The 24,369-nt window shown below is 33.6% G+C and overlaps 4 protein-coding genes across 9 annotated transcripts; all 4 read left to right on the forward strand.

The window, feature by feature from the left end:
* The first annotated feature begins 3,147 nt into the window (after positions 1–3,147).
* LOC148566454 (uncharacterized) lies at positions 3,148–9,324 on the forward strand. Of its 2 annotated transcripts, XM_088483168.1 has the most exons (3): positions 3,148–4,071; positions 7,489–8,405; positions 8,550–9,324. In XM_088483168.1, exons 1-2 carry the CDS (start codon positions 3,570–3,572, stop codon positions 8,394–8,396), a joined length of 1,410 nt encoding a protein of 469 aa, XP_088339294.1. In that variant the 5' UTR covers positions 3,148–3,569; the 3' UTR covers positions 8,397–8,405; positions 8,550–9,324. The 2 variants fall into 2 exon arrangements, with proteins under 2 accessions (XP_088339294.1, XP_016196932.1); XM_016341446.3 differs by having other exon boundaries at positions 3,149–4,071; positions 7,489–9,324.
* Positions 9,325–13,815: 4,491 nt separating this feature from the next.
* LOC107638262 (serine/threonine-protein phosphatase 7 long form homolog) lies at positions 13,816–15,279 on the forward strand. The gene is made up of 3 exons (XM_088483169.1): positions 13,816–13,966; positions 14,053–14,143; positions 14,650–15,279. Coding segments are annotated over exons 1-3 (606 nt in total). The 5' UTR covers positions 13,816–13,964; the 3' UTR covers positions 15,163–15,279.
* A 2,012-nt stretch (positions 15,280–17,291) lies between these two features.
* On the forward strand, positions 17,292–20,100 carry LOC107638261 (aspartyl/glutamyl-tRNA (Asn/Gln) amidotransferase subunit B). Of its 4 annotated transcripts, none has more exons than XM_021120408.2 (2): positions 17,292–17,536; positions 19,621–20,100. In XM_021120408.2, the coding sequence occupies exon 2, from the start codon at positions 19,743–19,745 to the stop codon at positions 19,977–19,979; it is 237 nt and encodes a 78-aa protein (XP_020976067.1). In that variant the 5' UTR covers positions 17,292–17,536; positions 19,621–19,742; the 3' UTR covers positions 19,980–20,100. The 4 variants fall into 4 exon arrangements, with proteins under 4 accessions (XP_020976067.1, XP_088342018.1, XP_088342019.1 ...); XM_088485892.1 differs by having other exon boundaries at positions 19,687–20,100; XM_088485893.1 differs by having other exon boundaries at positions 19,704–20,100.
* A 2,229-nt stretch (positions 20,101–22,329) lies between these two features.
* Positions 22,330–24,238, forward strand: LOC107638258 (gluconokinase). Of its 2 annotated transcripts, none has more exons than XM_016341441.3 (4): positions 22,330–22,574; positions 22,672–22,714; positions 23,089–23,168; positions 23,655–24,238. In XM_016341441.3, the coding sequence occupies exons 1-4, from the start codon at positions 22,556–22,558 to the stop codon at positions 24,092–24,094; spliced, it is 582 nt and encodes a 193-aa protein (XP_016196927.1). In that variant the 5' UTR covers positions 22,330–22,555; the 3' UTR covers positions 24,095–24,238. The 2 variants fall into 2 exon arrangements, with proteins under 2 accessions (XP_016196927.1, XP_016196928.1); XM_016341442.3 differs by having other exon boundaries at positions 22,483–22,574; positions 23,094–23,168.
* Positions 24,239–24,369: the final 131 nt, after the last annotated feature.

Genomic DNA, 24,369 nt, shown 5'->3' on the forward strand with positions numbered 1-24,369 from the left:
ATTAGTAAGTACTATTTAAAATACTTTTTATTAGTTTTGATGCTATATCGTAATAATTTCAGTTCATTTTAAAACACATTACTGTGTAATCTAGCTATCCTCCCCAACTTTAACAGCAAACCTCGGCAAAAATTTTGGCAAGGGAATCAGAGCTAAAAGCTCCTATAAATGAGTAAATTTTACTTAAAATCTAATTTATTAATTTTGATACTATATAATAATAATTTTGATTCATTTTTACACACTTTTCTATTTGATACAGCTGCCCTCCGCAATCCCAACAGCAAGTTCACCAAGAAATTTCGCCAAAGGAATTAGAGCAAGAAGTTCCTGTAAAAGAGTAAGTTTTTCTTAAAATCCAATTATTAGTTTTGATGCAATATAATAATAATTTCGGTTGATTTTTAAACACTTTTATGTGTAATTCAACTGTCTTCCGAAACTCCAACAATAGACCTACGAAAAAACTTCGACAAAGCAATCAGAGCTAGAAACTCCTCTTAATAAGCTAGAAGCACTCTTTAATGAGAGTGATTTTTTGTTTGTTGGACTTGTTTTGTTGAATTTGGATGCAAAAAGACATAAATGTGCAGTTCTTCTGATAAAATATACCAGTACGACTAGGTATCCTTTAAAGGTAATCCTTTAATCAGCCTTTTATTACAATAATTTAAAAAAAAATTAAAACAAATACATCTAAATAGATTTAGTATTTTTTTAAAATTAAATACACATCCAAAATACAAACTAAATAAAACTGAAATTTAAAATTTAAAATGTAAAATTTTTGTTTCAATTTTAGCATTTTTAATTATTAACAGATTATCATTTAAATACATATTCAAAAATTAAATTCAATAAAATTGAATATTTTAATTTTAAAATTCAAAAAATAAATCTTAAGAATTTTAATTATTAACCCACACATCTAAAGTCTTTTTTTTTTTACCAAAGATAGGAGACTCAAACCCGCAACCTCTTAATTGAGTATGGGGAGACTATGCCATTTGACCTATTACTCATTGGCATCTAAAGTCCTTAAAAGAGATCATATTTTGAACTAATATGTTAGATATACTTTTATTGAATAAGATCTAAAAAACTTAGCTTAATTATTCATTTTAATAAAAAAATAAGAAATATTAGATGTGTTTTTATCGAATAAAATATAAAAAAAATTAGTTTTATTTTTAACGTTTAAATTTAAATTTTAGATTTGTGATTTTGGATGTGTTTCAAACATATTTTGTATATAAGTCAATAATTTTAGATATGTAATAAATAATAAACATACATTTTAATAATTTTAAAAGCATTAGTGTTCAAATAAGTAACGATAAAATTCAACAAATAATAAAAAAATGAGAAATATTAGATGAGTTTTTTATCGAATAAAATATAAACAAATTAATTTTATATTTAACGTTTAAATTTAAATTTCTGATTTATGATTTTGGATGTGTTTCAGAAATATTTTATGTATCACTTAATAATTTTAGATGTGTTATAATTGAAAACAAAAACGAATTTTTACAAACATACATTTTAATACTTTTAAAAGCATTAATATTCAAATAAGTAACAAAAAAATCTAACTATTAAAAAAAGAGAAATATTAGATGAGTTTTTATCGAATAAGATATAAAAAATTAATTTTATTTTTAATGTTTAAATTTAAATTTTAGATTTATGATTTTGGATGTGTCTCAAAAATATTTTCTGTATAACTTAATAATTTTAGATGTGTTACAATTGAAAAAATTAATTTTTACGAACATACATTTCAATACTTTTAAAAGCGTTATTATACAAATAAGTAATGAAAAAATTCAACTAATAATAAAAAAAATTGTTGAAAACTATAAACCTTTATCAAATTTTTATTTGTTATCTTTTTTTTCTTCCGAATACCTGCAATTGCTCTTTTATTTATCTTTAATTCGGTCTAATTATTTTATGTTGGTGGTCATCTCTAATCATTCTAGAGATAAAGATTAAAAAAATAAAAAGAAAGAAAGAAAAAAGAAAGTAAAGAAGAAGAAAAAAATATTGATGCATAGACTGATAATTCATTTATTGTTTAATTCAAATGTTGATATAATCTTATTAAAATTTCATTCGACAATGATGATGAATGAGTTTTGAGTTAGCATGCAAGTCACTTTAAATAGGAACAAAATAACACGAAATTTTTGTGAAGAACATGAGAGAGAAGAAAAAAGAACGTATACGAGAGAGGAACTGAATTTTATATTAATAAATGTCATATAATTATCAGTAACAAAAATATGTCATGATTAATAAAAAAATTTTCACGCGTCACTCAAATTTCAAAAATATGCCAGCACTGGGGTTCCAACTTGAATCATTCAAGTTATAAAGGGAGCCTCCTACCACTAGGACAAGCTTACTTTTTGTATTATATTTTATCTTTTTATGAATATAATATTAACTATTAGATATATCCTAATTAATAATTTATATATTAATTCTTTTAGTCATGCAAATTTAATATATTTTTTTATCTTTTTGTTCTAATGAATAGTGTTCATATTAATTTAATTTATTTTTATTTTATATTTACTCTTTCTTAGATTAATTATTTTTTAATTATATCATTATTAAAATAAAAATTAAACTTTGTTAAATATCTATAAATTAAAAAAGATAAGCAAAATTTTTTTTATTAATCATGACATATTTTTGTTACTGATAATTATATGATATTTATTAATATTAATATTTTTTAACATATATTTAAATAATGTAATAAATACTAATTAATTAATGAATTAGAAAATAAATTAATTTGATATAAAAAAAATTATATAATTATTTAATTATGACCGAGTCAACCGGTTGAACCAATGACCCAGTAACTTGGCCGGATCGATTGTCCGTTCGGTTCTAATAACTATGATTTTATCCAAGTGTAAATTTCTAAATACTTGGGAGGCACTCGTTTTTTTTTTTTATGACTAAATAAAAAAAAAAAAAAAGAGACAAAATCAAATTAATGGGGAGGCACTCGTTTGGGTTGAAACGTGAGGTGAATTGGTGTTTGTACTTGACTACATCAAGTTCAAGTACATCAGGACTCAGGTTGTGTGATTCTTACGTTTTCCACTTCCACATTGACCGTCAAATTTTACTCATCTCAATCTTTTCAACGCCATTCTGCACCCGTTGTTTTATCCAAGTGTAAATTCCTAAATACTTGGGAGGCACTCGTTTGGGTTGAAACGTGGCGTGAATTGGTGTTGGTACTTGCTACTTGACTACATCAACTACATTAGGACTCAGGTTGTGTGATTCTGATTCTCCGTTTTCCACTTCCACGTTGACGGTCAAATTTTACTCATCTCAATCTTTGAAACCCATTCTGCACCGTCATTCTTTGATTTTCCACTCCCACCTTCACCTTCTTCTCCCGCTTCTCTCTCTCTCTCTCTCTCTCTCTCCATGGATATGCATTTTTATGCTTCATCAAAGGCAAATAACTTTGCCAAAACCGACTCCTACATTTTCCCCTCTCAAAGTTTGCATTTTTAGGGTCTTCTTATAATCTCATGGACTTGCAACCTAAAACCGAACCTGGTTCACCTCCGATCCCCGCTTCTTCTAGCAACCATGGAAGCTTGAACGAGCTGAGCACTTCGGAGCTCTTCTCGGGTTTACGCACCAACTGTGATAAAGTTGAAGAGGTTTTGTTGGCCAGAGATGCCAAACACAAAGCGGAGATTGATTCCCTCGTTGTGAAGTATGAATTGGAGATGCTACAGAGGCTTCACACTGAAGATCAACTGAAGAAGAAAGAGCAACAGTATCAGAATTTGGAGACAAAATGGTTGGATGATAACAATGCCATTGCTGCACTTAGGATCAGATGCAGTGAATTGGAGGATGAAAATAAGAAGAATTTGGAGATCATTCAGAAACTGAAGGATGAGAACTACAGATTGGAAAAAGAGAAAATCAATGAAGATGCAAGGGCTTTGAATGAAATTGCTGTTCCTGATTCTCCTCCTTTCAAAAGAAAGAAAGGTGTTGGACACTGCATTGGTGAATCAGGTATGGAAACTCTATGCATGGTTCTCTTATAATATAATTGCGAATCGCTTGAATTTTACTTTCAAACATTTGAACTAGATAGACATGTTTGGATTTGTATACTTTGGTTAGATTCCTAGATAACTTAAAGCATGATATTTTGAATGATAAGGCTCAATAACTAGTATAAAACACACATTGTTGACTTAAAGAATGGAATAGTAACCTCAGTATTCATACACAGAGAAATTATCATAAACACATTGTTCATGCGGTTTTGGAGCCCATTTAGGTGTATTAAGCCAATGAAAATGGAAAATTAATGAGCATTGAGGGGAATAACTAGAGGATAACTCTTTGGGGATGGTTTTCATGGTTTAATTCTGCTTGTATTGTTTGTTGTTAATGGCCCTAATGAGTTCATATTTATGTTGCTGGGATTCTTGTACTATTCTCCTTGCTGTGCCTTCCTGGAGCAAGTTGAGTTTCTTTAAAAGTTTAAAATTAAAATCTAAAAAAATAAAAAGAAAAGAAAAGAAGATAGATAAGCACATTATGACGTATTTATTTGGTTGATTATTGTAGAAGATAATAAAATATAGGTGTAAGACTTATGAAACATAATAATATATAAATAAAAGTATCTTAAAGTATTTATTGAGTTATCCGATACGACACAAATGTGATACAGATGTAGCAACTGGTTTCAACTTGGAAGTACCTATGCATCAGTGTATGTTACCTGTTTTATTAAGGCAGGGTTTAGGTCATAGCTGTGATAAGTTGAGAAAAATGTTTTAATAATGGCATTGAACTAGTTTGAAGCAGATTTTATTAGAGATGAAGCATTAAATGAAGCCTCATTTAAGGAAAGATCACCTGCTGGGCCATGGCTTGTTTACACAAGAAGGAATAGACAAAGGTAGAGTTGGGAATATAAATGAGCAACTATGGAAGCTGCTTGTTGAATAATCTGAATTTGTAAATCAAAGGGATTCAGCTATAATGAATTACAGGAAAGGGGGTGCATTAGCAGCAGAGTGTATGTTGCATTAATAGCTAGACAAGATTGTGGGGGAAAACTGGGTGCATTTGGAATTCTTATTTATCCTTGTTTTGTTGAATTTATCTGTCTTTGCTTTTGCATTGTATCTCCTATCGATAATTTTGTGATACTAGCAATATATATTACAAGGGAATGAATATTGTGCAGAATATTAGATTACGTTAAACACTAGTTTTAGCATTATAGCTGAACTCCAATGTTTGTGCCTATAATATATATTTTGGACTTTACTTGGACTCAACGACTACGGTTTCCTATTAACCTAACTTAATATTTGTTTGCCTTCTTCGTTGGGTCTTATCAACTTGTTCCGGGGTTATCTGAAACGGTGATTTGGGCCTGAGCATGAGGTCCAGACTCCTTTAGTGGCAGCGACCAACTTGTTCTTGGTGCTTAAGTTAGCAAGGGCTTTAAACAGGATTTTAGTAGATTGGGACTTGAACATACTTGAGGGGTGTCAGTGTATTTATAGTAGAATAGATAACCACTTTCTTAGAGTAGTTCCACCTTTGTTGGTGATGGATAACTGTTCTCTTTATTTTGGGAATTTGTTGAGATCTATCTTCTAGATGAGGTAGAGATAGTAGAAGAGATTTAGGGAAGTAGTTATTTATTTAGATAAGTAAGGCTGGACCTCCTTATTGCATCTGACCTCTGAAAAAGTCGAGTAAGTGGAAGAGGTCACCCTTGGTGGGCCTTTATCCTTAATAGGCCTGACTTTGTTTTGGGCCAAGGTATGAACAGTGCCTCTGCTTCAGTCCGAACTTTTCATGAGATCGGATTCAAGCATTTGTGGTTCAAGATTCCTTTGTTGGGTACACCGCCTTCATGAGGTCGGGTATTCGACGTGTTTCAAAATTTTGAAACGTTGCACTTTAGTGACATGGCACACATTACGCGGCAGTTTCCTGAGAATCCATGCGGTGCGTTAAGAGGGGTGCAAAATGTCTTTTTTGCCCCTTGTCTCTTATATAAGCTTCACCTCTTCCCTCTTCCTTCTTTTTCCATTTTTGAAATGCTCATTCACCTTCTCACTTTCTTCGCTCTTTCTTCATAATTGTTTATCAGTTTCAAGATTTCTCCATCGTGAATCTTTTTGAAAATTTCACTTGCATTTCGGAGAGGAATGTTCGTGTTTCTTGCTGATTGATGTGTCCTTCTATTTTCGCGTTTCATCAAGGTTGGTGCTTTGCCCATTTTCCTTGTTTTTTGTTTCGATTGCTTTGGGTGGTTCTTGTAATGATGTTTTGAATGGTAATTTGAAATGTTGGTGACTTTCAGGATGTTGTTGGTGATGGAGACTTTATGATTTATTTTTTATTGTCGCTCACTTGTTGTGTCTTGAATCTATTGAAACTGTTACTGTTTGAGATTTGTTGCTACGGACTATAGTTGTATTGCCCCCCCCCCCCACCCAAAATGGCGTTGTTTTGCATGTTGAAGATGACGCCATTTCTGTATATGATAATTTGTTGTGACGATTTTTCCTTTGTATGTTGTATTTGTAGGTATAGCCCTTATGTCTCCATCTATAATCCACAATATGTTGACCAAAGTTTCATCTCACCTGACTTGGGTAGATATAATTGTTCTTACTCCCGTCCATGTAATTGATAGAAAGTATGCTGAACAGTTTTGTAGACATCATAGGCTGTGTGAAAATCTGGAGGATGAGAGAAAGTGTGAAATTATTGTTGCTGATCCTGAGTAGAGTGTGTTTTCCCCAACTTGATAGATCGAAATGTCATTTCTTTTATGCCTATGATTGCTTTTTTACCAAGTTGGACGTTAGGCTACCTTTTTTTGATTTTGGAATTAATGTCCTCTGGGTTTGCAACGTCACTCCTATCTACACCATAATTCGTGGGCTTTTTTGAAAATATACCGGCTTCTTTGTCGGGAATTAAATGTTCGACCTTCCCTTAAAGTCTTCTTCTACCTCTTTGAGCTAACCAAACCTTTCGGTGCCAAAAAGATAGGATGGCTCTCTTTTCGTGCTGTTTAGGGTAGGAAAGTTTCGTTATTTTTGACGAGTCCTTCCACGATTTTAAAAATTACTTTTTCAAAATCCGAGCCGTTAAGAATGTCCGACCTTTCTTCTTTGATGAGAACGAGGAACCCTGTTTTCCTTTTTACTGGGAAGAGAAACCTATAATAGTTAAGTATAATGTATATGATTTAAATGAGCTTGAGGAGAGCGTAATTGGCCTGCTCCATGAATGTTGGGGACGGGCTCCTTATTTGGATACCAAAATTTTTTAGGAGATCACAGTCAACTCCAATCCGAGCTAGGTAGCCCTCTTTCCTTTTGCTTATAAATTTAGTTGTATGGTTGTGTTGATGATTAATGTGTCTTTATTTGGGTGTTGCAGAAAGGATGACTCCTAACTCGGCTGCCATGAAGACACTTTGGGCCATTAGGAAAAACGTTGTGGCTCGGGGCATACAATTAAAGGAAGGTGGTGAAACTACCGCCCTGTCCTCACCCTCGAAATCAGACTCGGGCGCGTCAGCCTCTCGAAAGGTTATACCCATCCCGGCGTCTCGGCCAATTCCTCCTATTTCCACCTTGGACAGTTTGACTGCCCGTCCTCCACCTTCTTCCTCCGAAATGATTCTTGCTGAGTTGGAGGGTATATACGACCAGAGCTTTGACGGGCTTGCTTGGAGTGAAAAGCACATTCTTGCACATAGCCACATTAGTATGGATGATGCGTCCATCAAAAATCATCTCCAGCTCCTGGCCCGAGGTGGAATTCGGACGGCAGGCGTATGTGCAGCCTTGGCCAGGGAGTTGGAGAAGACTCCCCTTAATGCCACCCATAGTTCATTGGTGGCTTCACAGGCCGAGGTGGTTTCTCTGAAGGAGGCAAAAAGGGAGCTTGAGGAGGAGAGGGATGCGTTGCTATCCGACTTGGGTAAAGCTCGGGTCAAAGCGAAACAGGCGGAGGCAGCCTTGGCTATGTCGCACGAGTTGAGAAAGGAAGCAGAGGAGAGCTACACCCGCGTCTTTGGGGAGAGGCTCGACCTCGTGGATGAGCTAACTAAGGCCCGGGACAAATATGCAGAACTCGAGGACTCTGTGGCTGAGGGAATGGACGAAATGTTTGCAAATCTAAAGGCCCAATTCTGTGTCATTGCTCCTGAGGCGGACCTTTCCCTGATCAGCCCAGACAACATTGTGATAGACGGAAAGATCGTCCCTGCTCCCGAGGAAGATGAGGAGGTTCCCTTGTCCAACCCGAATACTTCGAAGGCAGATGTCGGTCAGACTTCCTAGAATCCCGATGTTCCTCCTGGGAATGAGGTCGTTAGTGGCGAGATCCCTCCTCCGACTGGTCTGATTCCTGTTGTGCCGATTTCTGAGTATGACTCGACCCCTTTCGTCCGAACCGATGATGCTGTTATAGGAGAGTAGCTCACTCTTTTGTAGTTTTCCTTAATTTTCGTAGTTTGAATGCCTGATATGTGGGTCTTGGATGAACATCTTTTGTAATAACTCGTAATTGTCTAAACAATTTTATTCGGTAAAGAATATCACGTTTTGTTTTGTAAGTTCCGACTTCAGGTTAGTCGGACTTTGCCAAGTTACTTTTACATTTTGTTTTTGTGTTGCCTTACTTTTGAGGTCGGTCTTACGAATTGCTTACATAACTTTTTACATTAATTTGTACCACGTCGCTTTGTCTTGCCAACCATTCTTGATCGGATAATGATTTTCGCGATTTGTCGAGTATAAACTAATGCGTTTTTATAGGAAACTTTAGAAAAGAAGTGGATTTATCATTGATAGACGAAAAATGCCTTACATAAGTTTGCTACTAAGTATTTTTATCTACCCTTAGCCTTTACTATGGTGCCTCATTAAAATTCCCTTTAGAAAAAACCCTTCTCAAGAAAAAATCATGAATTCGGGAAAAAGAGTACACTAGGGAACAAGGAGCGCTTCCTAACTGTAATATCTTTTCAAATTACATGCGTGCCACCACCTTGGGAGTTCTTTCCCTTGTAAATTCAAACACCTTGTAGTAACATTTTCTCAAGATTTCAACAATCTTGTAAGGTCCTTTCCAGTTTGCAGTCAGTTTTCTATTGCCCGACTTCTGAATCCTGATGTCATTTCGGATCAGTATAAGGTCGTCGATGGTGAAGATTCTTTTGAATACCTTTTGATTGTATCTTAGAGTTATCTTTTGCTTTATTGCTTCCTCTTTGATCCAAGCTTATTCTCGGACTTCAGGGAGGAGGTCGAGTTCTTCCTTTTGTGCTCGGATATTGACCCCTTCATTGTAAAAGATGACCCTTGGAGATTCTTCAACGACATCTACAGGAATCATGGCTTCCATTCCGTAAGCAAGTCAGAAAGGTAACTCCCCTACTGTGAATGAGAAGTTGTCCGATATGTTTATAAGATTTGAGGAAGCTCATCTGCCCATGCCCCCTTTTGTGTCTTGTAGTCGGCGTTTTAACCCGGCTAATATGATTTTGTTCGCAACTTTAACTTGTCCATTTGTCTGAGAGTATTCTACCGATGTGAATTGCTGCTTTATCTTGAGGCTGGCCAGCAAGTTCTCAAAGGTTGAGTCTGTAAATTGAGTTCTATTGTTTGTGGTGATGGAGTGGGGAATTTCAAACTTTGTGACAATGTTTTTGTAGAGAAACTTCTGATTTCGCTGGGCTGTGATGGTTGCTAATGGTTACGACTCGATCCACTTAGTAAAATAATTAATCTATACTGTAAGGTATTTTACTTGTCTTTGAGCTTGAGGGAATGGTTTGAGGAGATCGAGACCCCATTTTGCAAAGGACCATGGTGAGGTGACGCTGATAAGTTCTTTGGGAGGTGCAATGTGAAAATTGGCATGTTTCTGGCAAGGCGGACACCTTTTGACAAACTCGGCTGCTTCTCTTTGCAAGGTCGCCAAAAGAAGCCGGCTTGGATCACCTTCTTGGCTAGTGACCGGGCTCTCTAGTGGTTCCCACATATGTCACTGTGTACTTCCTCTAGAACATCTTTCGTATTAGAGGTTGATACGCATTTTAGGAGAGGTGTTGATACTCCTCTTTTGTATAGAACATTGTGGACCAAGAATGCAGTTGTTTCATATTAATTTGTTATATTGATCTCTAATTAGGCAAGAATGCAGTTGTTTTCAATAAAGAAGTTGATATTAAGCATCCTTATGCATTGGAGACATCTTGCGTGCAAGATTTGTTGCATCGTAATTGGTAGTTTCATGTTCAATACATCTATAAGGAAGCTAATTGTGCTGCTGATTCTTTGGTATCAGTTTGACATTCTTCATATTTCCGTATTTGTGGTTATTTTTCTCCATGAAATGGTTTTCGGAAGTGTTGTGGGAGATGATATAGCTGGAGTTTTTTTCTTTTTCCCCGCCTTTGTCCCGTTGTATATACCATATAGAAAACAAAGCTTGGCAAGCTTGAGAACACAGTTCCTTTCTTTCTTTATCTATTTATCATTGTTATTGCAGTTTTTCTCATAGAGAGCTTTGCCTCCTTCTTGGATCCTCCAGATTTGGAATTTATTTCTATGTTTGCTTCTGCCCATATGGCTTCTTGCTTCCTTCTTCCATCAATGAAAAATATAGATGGAGTGCCTATCTGGCTATCTTGCTTGGTTGGACATCTGGAAATTCTTCATCCCCTAATCTTTTGGAGCTTCATTCCACTCTAAGTGCAGAGGTCCTTGAGGTCCTTGTGCATCTTTCTGATTTTGGGTTCAAAAGGTTCTTGGATTGAGAGAACTAGAGCTGTTCTACTCAAACCTTCCCTCCCAAGAAACATGGAAGAGTTAGTGAAGCTTTCTTTCGAAATTGCTTCCACTATATCTTGCTTGGAAGGCTCCAAACATGAAGCCTTCGAGCTTTCTACTCTCCTTGACGTGATGAATGCTGGTATTGGTGTTGAGTGCCATCCTATAGCAATTGTGTTATCAGAAGAAGGTATTGGAGGAAGGTCAAAAAGTTCTCACTTTTCTCTTTTCTCTTTGACATCCCTGCATAGGATTGTGCCCCTTTTGTTGCTTAATGCCCTTTTATTCTGAAAATACTGTTAAGTGATTATTGGTGACATCATATTTCAGATTCATGTATTTTGGATGCATAGGTAACACCCCTTTGGTGACTCTTTTGTTGTTGAGCCTTAGTTTTATGAAATATGAATGCTCAGCCAATGCAAGAATTTCTCAGAAAAAGATTGCATGCATTATAATTTTAACAAAATATAAAACAAAACGTTGTAACCAAACTCCTATCACTTGTGCTCATATTTTATGTTGGACTTGAGTCACCAGATGTTATGTTGGTAGTTCAATTGGGACCAAGAAAAAAGAAAGAGAAAGTTGTGCCTATATTTTATCAAATTAGGCAAGAAAGTTCGGACATGCTTTTCAAGAATTTGCTGACGAAAAGTGTTGGGAATTCATCCGGAATAATCAGTGTGCAATCGTCGTTACAAGTATAGAGTAATGAAATGGATTTGTCAGAACATGAGGAGAATGAAAAGAAAGAACAGGAACTTGTGTAAAAGAAATGGTTGTTCTATTCCAACAACTATAAATATGTTTACATTTGACAACTATAATCTACAAACACAAAATACATAGAAAGGAAAAAGTGTGTGAGTCTATTTTGTCTTTAAAAAATCAAAAAGAGAAAGAAGGACGTGTTCACTCTTTGATTCTTCTCTTTTTTCCTTCCCCATTTTTCTCTTTCACTTTGATTTTGCTTCCCTCCTAACAATGTTCTTCTCCGAACTCTTCTTCTTCCCGACCCAAACACGAGTGATTGAAACAGTGAGCACAGGCCGCACGATGAAAAGCGAAGGCAACAAACAGCTACCCCAACCGGTGTAGTGTGGAGTGAAGCCAGCAACGACAATCATGGCCTGTGCAATGCAGTAAATATTGAAGACAAAGACAGTGATGACGACAACATGTTTGAAAATTTTTTTACAGCACTGGGATTTTGTTGATTTTGCTTGGTAAGAGAGAGCTTTTTGGGAAGTAGAAACAATATAGGTTTGTTTTTGGTAACTTATTTGAAGCTCTTGAAGCCAGAACATAACACTGGGTTCCCAAGGTTGTTTATAGCCTCTTGCAATATGCAAATCTGATCATAGTTATGGTAAAGATGATCAAAGTTGCATCTAGTTGGTGCTGATGAAAGGGATACATTGGCTTTCAAGATTCATGTCTCCACAATGATTAGCAAATATTCCTACCATTTTCATTTTGCAAATATAAACTATGTTGTTGGTATTTATTTATTTTTATAGTGGAATTTATTTGGGATTTTTTTTAAATACATAAAATAACTTAATCATTTACTCATGTATTTTTTAAATTATTCATATTTTTGCGTTATATTACTTATATCATTTGTTATGGCGATAAAATATATGTTATCTTGTTGTCGCAACGAACGAGATAAGTAAGTGTTGTGACTAAATAGCCAGCCTGATGATGAGATAGAGTGGAGACAAGTAATCATTTTTTTGTTTGTCGTAGTTTTGGCTTTTCTTATGCTTTCTTTGAGTTTCATCTAAGACATTATGGCATGCTCTTCAGATATTAATAGACTGAACGAGAAATGGCACATTGCTGGAGCACTCGACTTTGAGGTTAGTTTATATTTTATGTTTTGTATTTTTTTACAATTAAAAAGTGAATTATTTCAAATTAAACCTTATGTTTAGTATAGAATTATGGTTAGGGTTATTTAGGAACACTTTTATGCATTAGATGCAATATTTAGAATTTGTTAACTTGTTTAGATGTACTATATATGTAGCATATACATAATACATTGTTATCCGTGGGTTTCATATGTTTGAATGAAATTAGATAAAGTGATAGTGTTAGGTATAATAATTTGGGAAAATTTTCAAGTGTGCCGTTGTACCGGTGTTTCAGTGATTTTTAACCGTTTGATCTTAATTATAAAAATATATATAATATATATAATTAAGATCAACGGTTAAAAATTACTGATATACCGGTATGACGGTACACTTGAAAATCTTCCAATAATTTGTTTTAGGTAAAATTTAACATTTTTTTTTCTGTGAACATCTATTTTTTCGGCAACATGTTTTGATAACTGATTTTTTTTTGTGAACATGAGCCTAAAGGAAAAACTGAACATGACACTTACTTTTTGGTTAACAAGTATATATTTTTTTAAATTTGTTGTTCTTTTAACTTTTTAATATGCTTATTTCGTTTACCTTTTCTCATATATATGTTTTATATTGTATTAATATACTCATATTTCTTTATTTTTATTGGTTGAGTTTAATGGTATTAGTTTTTCTTTTATCTTATTTTTTTTAATCTTTTCCCATAGAGATATCGACTATTACTTCCTAGGCGGAGTAGTCACACTATGTCTCCACCAGAGGTACCTTTGCCATTTCTCAAGGAGGCTCATTTTGGAGACGCTATCCAGCTTAAGGACTTTATCTTTGACAATACCTTAATATCTGCATTTGTTGAGAGATGGAGGCCGGAGACACACATTTCATCTATCATGGGGTGAGTGTACGATCACTTTGCGGCAGTACGTGCGTTGCTATATCTTAATGCTGATTGGGGGATACTTGATAACAGACAAGTCGAACATTCTTGTCCATATTCGGTGGCTCCCATTGCTAGCAGACTTCGATAGATGCCGACAGATGTCATGGGGATTGGCAGTGCTTGCATGGACGTACCATTCTCTTTGTAGGGCGATCCACCGCGATGTGACAGACATTGTTGGATGCATCCCGCTCTTGATATCTTGGATATACCACAGGTTCCCTCAATGGGGACCTAGCGACAGAGATGTAGCCACGTTCCCTTTTGTTTTTTATCTTTTAAATTTTTATAAAATTTCATAACTAATGCATAATGTTAATTTGTGATGTACTAGGTTGGTCGGTCTAGGGCAGCAGAGCAGGGACCACCACGAGGGGAGGCTGCTGAGATGGCGACACAGGTTGGACACCGTGTGTTTTGATCAGGTATATTATGAACAACTTTAGTTGGAAGCATGTTATTGGTATACTTTTAACTAATTATGTCTTAACCTTTTTAAATATAGTGCTTGTTTGGGCGCCATTATTTTGATAAAAAAAGATATTTTTTCAATAAAAAATATATTTTTTTACTTTTTAGCGTGTTTGGCAAATTTCTAGTAGTAAAAGTAAAAGCACTAGAAAAATTAAAAAAAAAATCTTTTTTGAGAAGCTGTAATTTACATCTTTTTTTAAACGATCTTTTTCTCTTAAAAAAAAGATGTTTTTCATGTAATAAATAAACAAAAAAGTACTTTTATATCGTTATACTCAAATATAATTGATAAATAAAAGGATCTTTTTGCATGAGATATCCAAACATAAAATTACTTTTACTTTTTCATAAGATCTTTTAAAAAAAGATAACTCAAAAAAAGATCTTTTCTTAGAAGTCCAAACAAGCTCATGTCTTTCAGTTCCGATGGACACCCTATGACCGACCTGAGTTGCAGGCTTTGTGTCCTGACTGGTTGAGGAGTGGGCATGAGATCCACACATGGAGGGCGGTTGTGCCACTAGTTTGCTTCAACTTTGTCGAGTTTCATATTGACAGAGTTAAAAGGCAGTTGGGGTCAGACCAACAGATTCCTGAGGATCCTGTCAATGTGGACAAATACTTATCTACTACGGCACGAGGGGATGATGTATGGTGGCCTGAGGTGCTTCGAGAGTGGTACGATCGATGGAGAGCTCGTCATCAGCCATGTCACATGATTACAATCACACCTGAGCCTAATCCCCGTCTCACACAGGAGTATTTTAATTGGTGGCTTGAACAATGTCGCGTTCGGTTCTTGTCTGTTGATGACATCCTAGCCGATCCCAGACTCGCAAAATTGTCAAATGATGTTCCACCTAGACACAAGGCAACTCGCGGAGAAGATCCACTACCCGAGAGCTCGGATAGTGCATCTAGATGTGGAGTCGGAAGAGGAGGAGGAGGAAGTGGAGTATCAACATCATGACAAGTTTTAGGACTTGATTCTTCTAGTGTTTCCACAACATTTAAATTTATTTTATTTATTTAAAAAAATCAAATTTATTTTGTCTGTGGTTTCGTTTTCTATAGGGCTAATAATATGTCTTCTAAAATAGAAGTCACAACATATAAAAATAACTACCTAGATTCTAAGAATTGTCCTAGCAATATAACACTCGGTTTCTTTTTGGCTGAAGATAAAAAATTAGATGCAAGTGAAAAGTGTAAAAGAATGAACTAAAAAAAAACAATTTCTAAAGGATAGAACTTACAATTCAAAATCATAGATTATAGAATTCGTACCGAAAGTAAAAACAATCTCTTTCTCAATATAAATTACTAAATTATCTACAAAAAATTTATTATTCATCTTTATTCAGAGTCCCTATTTAGTTTGCTCCTCTACCAATTCGAGTTCATCGAGAACAATCATGTTTATTTCAATTGCCTAAGTGATTTTTAATTGATCATGTCTCTTACAAAAAGCACCAACAATATTGACAATGCAGTTACTTGTGTAAAGATCTTATGAGTTCGAAGTACTTCTTGAAGCTGCAATCAGTGTTAAGTGTTAACCGCAATCTATGAGTAAAACAATGTACATAATATATTTATAGATAATTATTGAAAATCATAGCTAGTAATTCATTCTATTCACCTCGCATACTATTAGCACTAGTATATCGGCCTTAAATATTTTCAATTTGAAAATTGTGATTGGAAAAAGTAGATACTAATGGGAGTGGATCCTCTCCAGTAGAAAAAAAAACTGGATGGTATCCAGTGTAGGATCTCACCCTTTATTATTCTTTCTTTCCTATTTAATTTTGGTTCCATTTATAGAATTAAAGATGAGAGATCACACTTTATTCTCTCAAGTGTTAAAAAAATGGAGAAGATTCATTTCCGATACTAATTCATTCTTTAAAGTTGATGTACTAACATCACCAACATGAACAAGATTCCAAAATTTGTCTCGAACAATGGCATATAGATCGAAAAATCTCAACAAAATAACCACTTGCTCGTTTTTTCCTATTCATCCCTGTTGTCATCAATAATGATACAAAATTTTGGATCTTCTAAATCTTCCTAATTGAGTTTATCACCTTAGTTGTGAGAATATAATCAATATATAGAACTTCTTTTTTGAATATTCTTAGAAATTCCGTGCTATGGAACAAGATTTTTGTAATGTTCACTAAAATTTATGTGTTTGTATATTTTATTAGTTGGGTGTCAGTGTTTTAAATATGTAATATTTAAAAAGTTTTTGTGTTATATACTAAAATTTGTGTATATGCATCAAAATGTTTATGTTCTAGTTTTTTGAACATATATTAAAAAAGAAAAAGATGAAATCGATGAGGATGATAATAATGATAATAAAAGAAGATGAAGAAGAAAAAAAGATAAGAAGAAATTAAAGAATAACAACAACAACTATGACGACGGCGATGGCGACAATGACGATAACAATAATGATGTTACGACGACGACAACGAAAGAGGAGGAAGAAAAAGAAGGAGAAAGAGAAGCACAGACATAATTAAAAACTTTATTATAAAAAGATTTGGATACTTAGTATTTTTGTTTTTATATTGGTGACATAAATAATATCGAAAGAAAAATATGAATGATAAATAAATTTTTATGTGGTTTTTACTAGCATAATTAAAAAAGGAAAAGTATATGGAACCAAAAGGTGATCAGCCAAAAAGTAAACAAAACTGTTTAATTAGAATCACTTTTTGAATAATCTGTTTGAAAACTGCTCCTGGGATCACGGAGCACAAACCAAAACCCAATTTTTCATGGAGCCCAAACACATTTTGGCTGATTTTTGGCTGATATGTTTTTGGTTCCCTAGTTGTTCTCATTAAAAAAATATATATTTTTATTCTTAAAATATTTTTATAAAATTAATAGTTTAAAACTATTAGATAATAATTTAGTCAAATATATTAAATTATTCTATAATTATCATCTACCAACTTAAGATATTAAAAAAGGGAGTTCTATATTCTATAATTATCATTTAACAACTTTTATAAAATATTTTTTTTAATGATATGTTTAATCTATGTTATTAGGACGCAAAGTTAACAAAAACTCTTTTTTCCCGTAAATTCCCAGTCCAGAAGTCTCGGCTGTAATAAACTAATAATATCAGTCCTTCCCACGAATCTGTGGTTTGTGTTGTGGCTGTGAAATCTGAAATTGCAATTTATGGTTCTCTCATTTGAAACAGGAAAAGCGCTCGTCTAATCCAACACTGCTCCGCTTCGCGAAGCTTCTCTCGACTCTACCGTCCTTGCCGCTTTCTTCTTCCACCAACAACATTGACCCTCCGCTCTCGCGTGAGTTCTATTTGTCTCCGACGATGCTCGTTGCTATTATTTTCTCTAATTAATACTCATAATTTGACTCCACAAAGTGTTTGAAATTTATGTGGAAAAAATTGGCTTGGTTCATTCCAATTTAGTGAAGATGCCTCAGGTAATGGTGCTTGAGGATAAGTCGATAAGTTGGATAACCATGTTAATGTCATGATCCAAGTGAGAGAGAGTAAAAACCACAAATTTTTTCCCTAAACTTTTTTTTTCTCCAGTGGCAACTTTATTCTTTTGTTTTGGTTTATTAGCTTTTAGTTCCTAGATGTGCACATTGTGAGACAGATGAGTACTATTTTGTAAAATTTGATTGGGGACTAAAATTCCTCTTTTGCATGTTTAATTGCTAATCTTTGTAATGATTTGAAAATTAGGGAATAATGGTTGAAAAACAACAATGAAAGACTAAAGTCGCCACTCAAAAAACGTTTCTAAACCAATTGGAGGTTTTACTCGGTGAATAGACTAGTGTATGAATTATTTAATTAGTGTACCATCTTGGTGAATTTTCTTAACTGTTATTGTGATTAGTTTATCAACTGTAGTGATTTTTCCTTATTGCTATGTTAATATGGTTTTTCAATGTAAACAAAGGAACCTTGTTGATTAGCTTAATCCGATAAAGACCAAGGTCACTAAGTATTGAAGTGGATGTCATATCTCATAATAAGTTATTTGTGTGTTGTTTTCTGAATCAAGATAATAACATTAACTTATGTACCATAGAAGTTTTAAGTTAACCTTAATCAACAACAAATTCTTTATTCAATAGCATGATAGCAACAAAGAACCGAGAATTATTTAGAAAACTCCAAATTAAAGAGTAATTGATAATGGTATTTGATCTTGTTGAGCCTGAAATTTGTCTTGATCATTTTCACAGTGGTAACATAAGATAGTACTCCATATATTAGTTAATTTTTCTAGTCTTTAGTTTAAATTTAAAATCTGATATTAGAAAGTCAATTTTGGATTTTCATATCTGTGTTTTTTATTACTCATGAAGCTCTTTTGAATCTAGCCTTTATGAATTTGTTGTATTTGATTTTTTTTTAATAATTGTTTCTAAGCTTGTGATTGTATTTGATTTTTTTTTTAATAATTGTTTCTAAGCTTACGATTGTTTTACATGTAGACAGTAGACACTTGTTCCATGTTATTTTTCTAAGAGATTTTTTAGTTGGTCATAATAGGGTCAATATACTCTATAATATTGTTTTTTTAATGCTAAAAAGTTTTATATATGGCCATGTTATTTTTCTAAGAGATTTTTTAGTTGGTCATAATAGGGTCAATATACTCTATAATATTGTTTTTTTAATGCTAAAAAGTTTTATATATGGCTGAAGTGTATTATTCTGATTAATCTATGAGGAGAAAATTTCAGGAAAAAGTAGATAGATAAATTGATATGCTTCCAGTAACATCCATTTTTTAACTCTTATTCTAAGGGTTATTTTGCGTCCTGGATGTCTGTAAATAAAATGATGTATAGATATCTAATTATGTATTGCCATATAAGCAAAAAGTGTTTAATTCAACCATGTGTAATTTTATATACGTGTGTGCATCAAATTCACCCATGTAAATCTTCACCTCTTTTTTACTATCCATCCAAATCCTTCGGGATTATGCCATATTCTATTGAATTCTCTTTCCTTTCCTTTAATGTTCAGTTTTCTCTCTGCTTTGATTTCAATTAACATCAATATCTGTGAAGATGCTTCTTGTTATGTCATGTTAATTGAAAAAGGTTTCATTGCTAGATGAAATATTCTTCTTGGAATGCTTGGTTCCTTCTTGGTTGTTTCTGTTTTTTGTGCAGTGCCCAAAAGAAATATAGAAAAGCAAAAAGGCCAAATACCTAGATTTCAGTTTCAGTAATGGAACCTGTCAATTATTTATGATCGTAATAACTTGGTCTAGTCCATGTCAAGCTCAAATTTTCATGAATATGTAACACCCTCTGTTGAATCAATCTGCTCTGTTAATTCCAGTGTTTGCAATTGCATACCATTTTTAGCATACAACTTATTCATATTCAAATGCAGATGAAATTTGCAGAATTCTTCATAATATTGATAGCTATAGTACTTACTATTCATTCTATGCGCAAGTTATTCTTACATGTCAGTGCTCAATTTGGGAGCTGATCAGATTGTTTTTGCCTTCCATGGGAAACAAAATGGGGAAGCAAGAGAAGGATGATGTAATATTTTTGAAGATCGTACCTCCTGTGGACCAGGTATATGCCAAGTGGCTTGCTAGAGATGTTGAGAGAATTCATCGCTTTGTTCCGAAACATACTCGTGCAGTAAAGCCACCAGATCATTATGTGGAGTACATGAAGTTGAATGGATTGTTGGATGTGGATCTGGATGATCCTGCTCTTGCCCATTTGTTCAAGTAGATATATATAATCTCAGATCTGTATGCAATTCAGAGAAGTAGCATGAGTTGATATACTTGCATTGCATTGTGAATAACTGAATATATTAATGTTTATTTTCCTGTCTTTCATTGCTTTTTCCTATAAGAGTTTCTAGAGTTTTTGTTTCTTAAAATCTTTGTTTGGATAGATGACAAAGAGAATGATTGCTTGGGAGTGATTTGAAAGAAAGTTGCTATATTTATAGTTCAAGGTATTCATTTTTCTCTTTCCAAAGAGGTATGTGGAATGGTTGATGGTTCTAGTATTTTCTTCCTTAACAATGTTTTTTGACACCAAAAATCGTCCAACAACTTAAGTTTTTTTAATATTTTTTCAAAAGAGCAATTATAATGTGTTTTTTATTTTATCTTTTAACTTTTTTTCTTTTCTCTTTTTCAGAAATTACAATTGTTTAAAGAAATTATCCATTTTTTATACTCAAGCTATAAACTATTTGATGATATGATAAACCACTCTGTAGTTTTTCCCTTTTCAAAATTTAGCAAAATGATCAATGTACCTTTGATAGTCTCCAAAGATAGGATGGCCCACAATTCAAAGTGTGTTTTAATGTGACTATAGTTTTTGGGTTTTAAAGGAGCCCATTCATCTTTTTGTGACATTAGAGAAGGTTTCAACACGTGTTTTCTATCACCATTTCACATCTTTAGTTATTGTGTTGGTTATTTACCAATAATAGAAGATTTTTTTTCATAAGTTTATCTATTTTTAATCTCTCTTCTTAATCTTTCTTAATTTATTCTCATAAAACTACACTCGAATCATTTGGTAACTCTACAGGAGAAGAATACTTCGATACAATGGCAGAGTTTAACAATACTCATTTTGAACAGAATTAACCACCTAAGCAACATTTAATAACCCCTCATAATCTCAATCTTAGCTTGGAAACATCCCAAGACGAGGACAACCGCAACCAAGAAGAGTAACACATGGAGTAGCAGAATTTGGGTGCAGAAAGAGGAGGAGCTTTCGGCCATGGAAATTTCTTCATACCTCATGATGGAGGTAGTGAGGTACTATTGATCTGCATACCCACATTACCATTCCTGCTCACGTGCACAACCATATGATAGACAACCAAGCAAAGATGCAGGCTTTGATTACTGAAATGATGGTTAGGAACTAAATGAGGTATAGAACTCTTTCGTCACCTCCTGTCATGAACCAGGAGCATGTGGAGAAAGATGAGAACATCACTATAACTGTAGGGAATTGGCACACATTCTAAAGGATAAAGGAGAGACAAATAAACCCACTTGGGAGATAAATCAACGATTTGGACATCATATTCTAGTAAATTTGTACACTAAGTGCTATTAACCGCCTACCATTCGCAAGTTTGATGGTACAAGAACTGCCAAGGAATACATCCTATCATTCCTGAACGATCTCAGGGTATTCAGAGTTCAAGGAATTTTCAAAGTCGTTGACGGGAAGAGCATTTACCTGGTATGCTAAGCTGAAAGCCATTAGCATCAACAATTGAGAACAATTGGTGACATAATTTTACATCAAGTTCTTGGAGGAGAAACCCTCCGTGTTATTTCAATAAGAAATATTCACCTCATTTTAATAGATGTTAACAAATTTTCACTTCAACATAGTAGTATGACCCATTTAATTTAGAAATTAAAAAAGAATTTTCAAAATTTATTTTCCCTTAACGGTATACTAAATAGGGGTGGTAGTGTGTATTTTATTTATGGGTATCCAACCCACCTAATCCGATCGGATAAGATTGTCAATCCAATCCACAGCGGGTAGTGCAGATCGAATAGGATGCCAGTTAAGTCTCAATCCTATCTTGACTAATTCGCACTCTATATATGTATATATTATATACTTATATAAAAATATGTTTTAAATGGGTATTGAACCAAAGACCTTTTATTTGGTACAAAAAAATTTAACCACCCAACCAAAATGTTCAATTAATAAATCTTTAATTTGTATGCTCATCGCGTTATATAATATGTAACTTGCAAATAAGATTAGATACTCGCACATTAACAACGAATAAAGTTAAAAACTTAAAATTAAAATGTCCTCAACCTGCAAATAGTATTAGAGTTAATTCCAAATCTTATACTATCTTATTCATTGTTACCCTATTACTAAAGTCTAAATGAGACACCAACTTAAAAGTTGAAAGAACATTATTATATTTTTACACGTTATATTCCATAATACAGAGAATGCAGAGCAAAATTCAGTTAAGGCACGCAAATGCCATGGTTGGAGATTTATAAGCGCGTAAGTTATTCTTGTGGTTATTATATATGTAGCTAGGACTTAAGAGCTTAACCTCAATTGCTTTGCTGGAGCTGAGTCACGTGATAGCCGGCAACATTTAATGCTCAATTTCTATCATTATTACTATCATCATTTGGCTCATTATTTTTATCCTTATGCGATGAGTTCTTGTCAAGGCTCGCTCCCTCTATTCTTCTAGAAGTCAAAATATATATCGTTCTTGATTCTTCACTTGATTTTTCATCCCTTCATCAGACACAGAGATACCTACATTAGATATGGCTCCAAAGAAAAAAGGTGAATCAATTGGTTCATTTTGTATATAAGAATTCAATTTCCATGTGAAAGTATAGATGTTAATCTTTGCTTATATATATATCATATGATTTGGCAGGTGAAATTATCGTAATCATGGGTGTCAGCGGTGCCGGAAAAACGTAAGTGTCCATCCATCCAATAACCAAAACCTCTATTGTCTCCTATTAAAAAAAAAATTGATTTCAGAATTAAGATAAAGTAAGGATAAGTGTACTTAGTTTGTATTGTATCTTAAATTAACCCACATATATTGTAAAAAGTTCAAGTAATATGTTTTAGATTCAAATTTTCTTGTGTTGATAATGATAATAATTCTAGATTATGGCTCCGCTAATTGCTAGTCTGCTGAACAATTTCTCTGGATTAACGCCTTGATAATGATATGTTGGATAGTTCTATCTTCATTCTTAAATTTTTGAGCTGATGAATGAAACTGATTGGTTAACTATTTTCTTTTCAAAACTTATCAATCAATTGAAAATTTACTCAACAGCACAGTAGGGCAGATGCTGGGAAAAGAGATGAAATATAAGTATCTTGATGCTGATGATTTTCATTCTGAATCAAACAAAGGTGGGTATATGAGCATACATGCACAATTGTACAAATGCAATGCATCTTTGAGTGATATTATCCTGAAATAAAGAACTTGTTTCTATCTGTCTTGTTTCTTTCGTTATTTGTTTATGTTGTTCTTTTACTTTTTTAGGTTATGTTATTTTAATAACTCAAAAATTGTCTAACAATTTTTATGGAGTATAATAAAAATGTAGGGTACATACATTCTCTCTGCTAAAGTTTCCTTCCGAAACATAGCAGAGCTTTCCCTGCATTGATAATAACAAAAATTTCATTTAGAAGTTACAAAGTTCTTTACTCTCAAAAATTCCTCCTTTAAGGCTTTAAAAGTCACAAACCTTTTTAGAAGTTCAATTCCTTTCAAGCTAAAATTACAAATTATTTACATAGTTACCAACTATATAGACAGCTTTTAGCAATGTTGAAATAACATTTCTATTAATTTTCTCCCCCCTATTTTGTTTCTTCTAAATATTGCAGAAAAGATGGGCAAGGGAATCCCACTCACTGATGAAGACAGAATGCCATGGCTTGAATCACTAAGAGATGCCACAAAAGAACACATAGTTAACGGAAATGGTGTGATTCTTGGGTGTTCTGCATTGAAGAAGCAATATAGAGAAACATTAAGATCAAGTGACCCTGATTACAAAATGGGAAGTTATGAAACAAGTGCTGTTAGCTTTGTACTGCTGGAAGCTCCTGCTGAGGTGCTAAGTGTTCGTTTAAATAAAAGAGCTGCAGAAGGGACACATTATATGCCGGCATCTCTTTTGCAATCTCAGTTGGATTTGCTTAAGATTGATGAATCTGAGGGAATACTTACGGTTGATGCCACTTTAAGTCCTCAATCCATTGTCAAAACCATTATTATAAGCATTTTCCAATTTCAGGACTCTTTTCATTCATCACAATGTTGAAACTAGAAGTTATCTATAATAATACATAATACTAATGATTAAATCAGGTTTCATCATTAAGTATTATTCAAACAAAAGTAGGATATGAATTATCCTAGGATTGTTTCATTTGAATTGGCTAATGAATCATATAATTAAGCCTAATTTTTCCGGATGGTTAACATATTTTAAAATATGATGCAATCATTTCCTATCATTATTCATAAATTAATGCAACTCCAAGAACAATAAGAGTTAAATCAATAAGAGAGAATTTGCTACATGAACAAATAATT

Source organism: Arachis ipaensis, chromosome B4, assembly GCF_059453495.1.
Source record: "Arachis ipaensis isolate K30076 ecotype BB chromosome B4, ASM5945349v1, whole genome shotgun sequence".
NCBI lineage: Eukaryota > Viridiplantae > Streptophyta > Magnoliopsida > Fabales > Fabaceae > Arachis > Arachis ipaensis.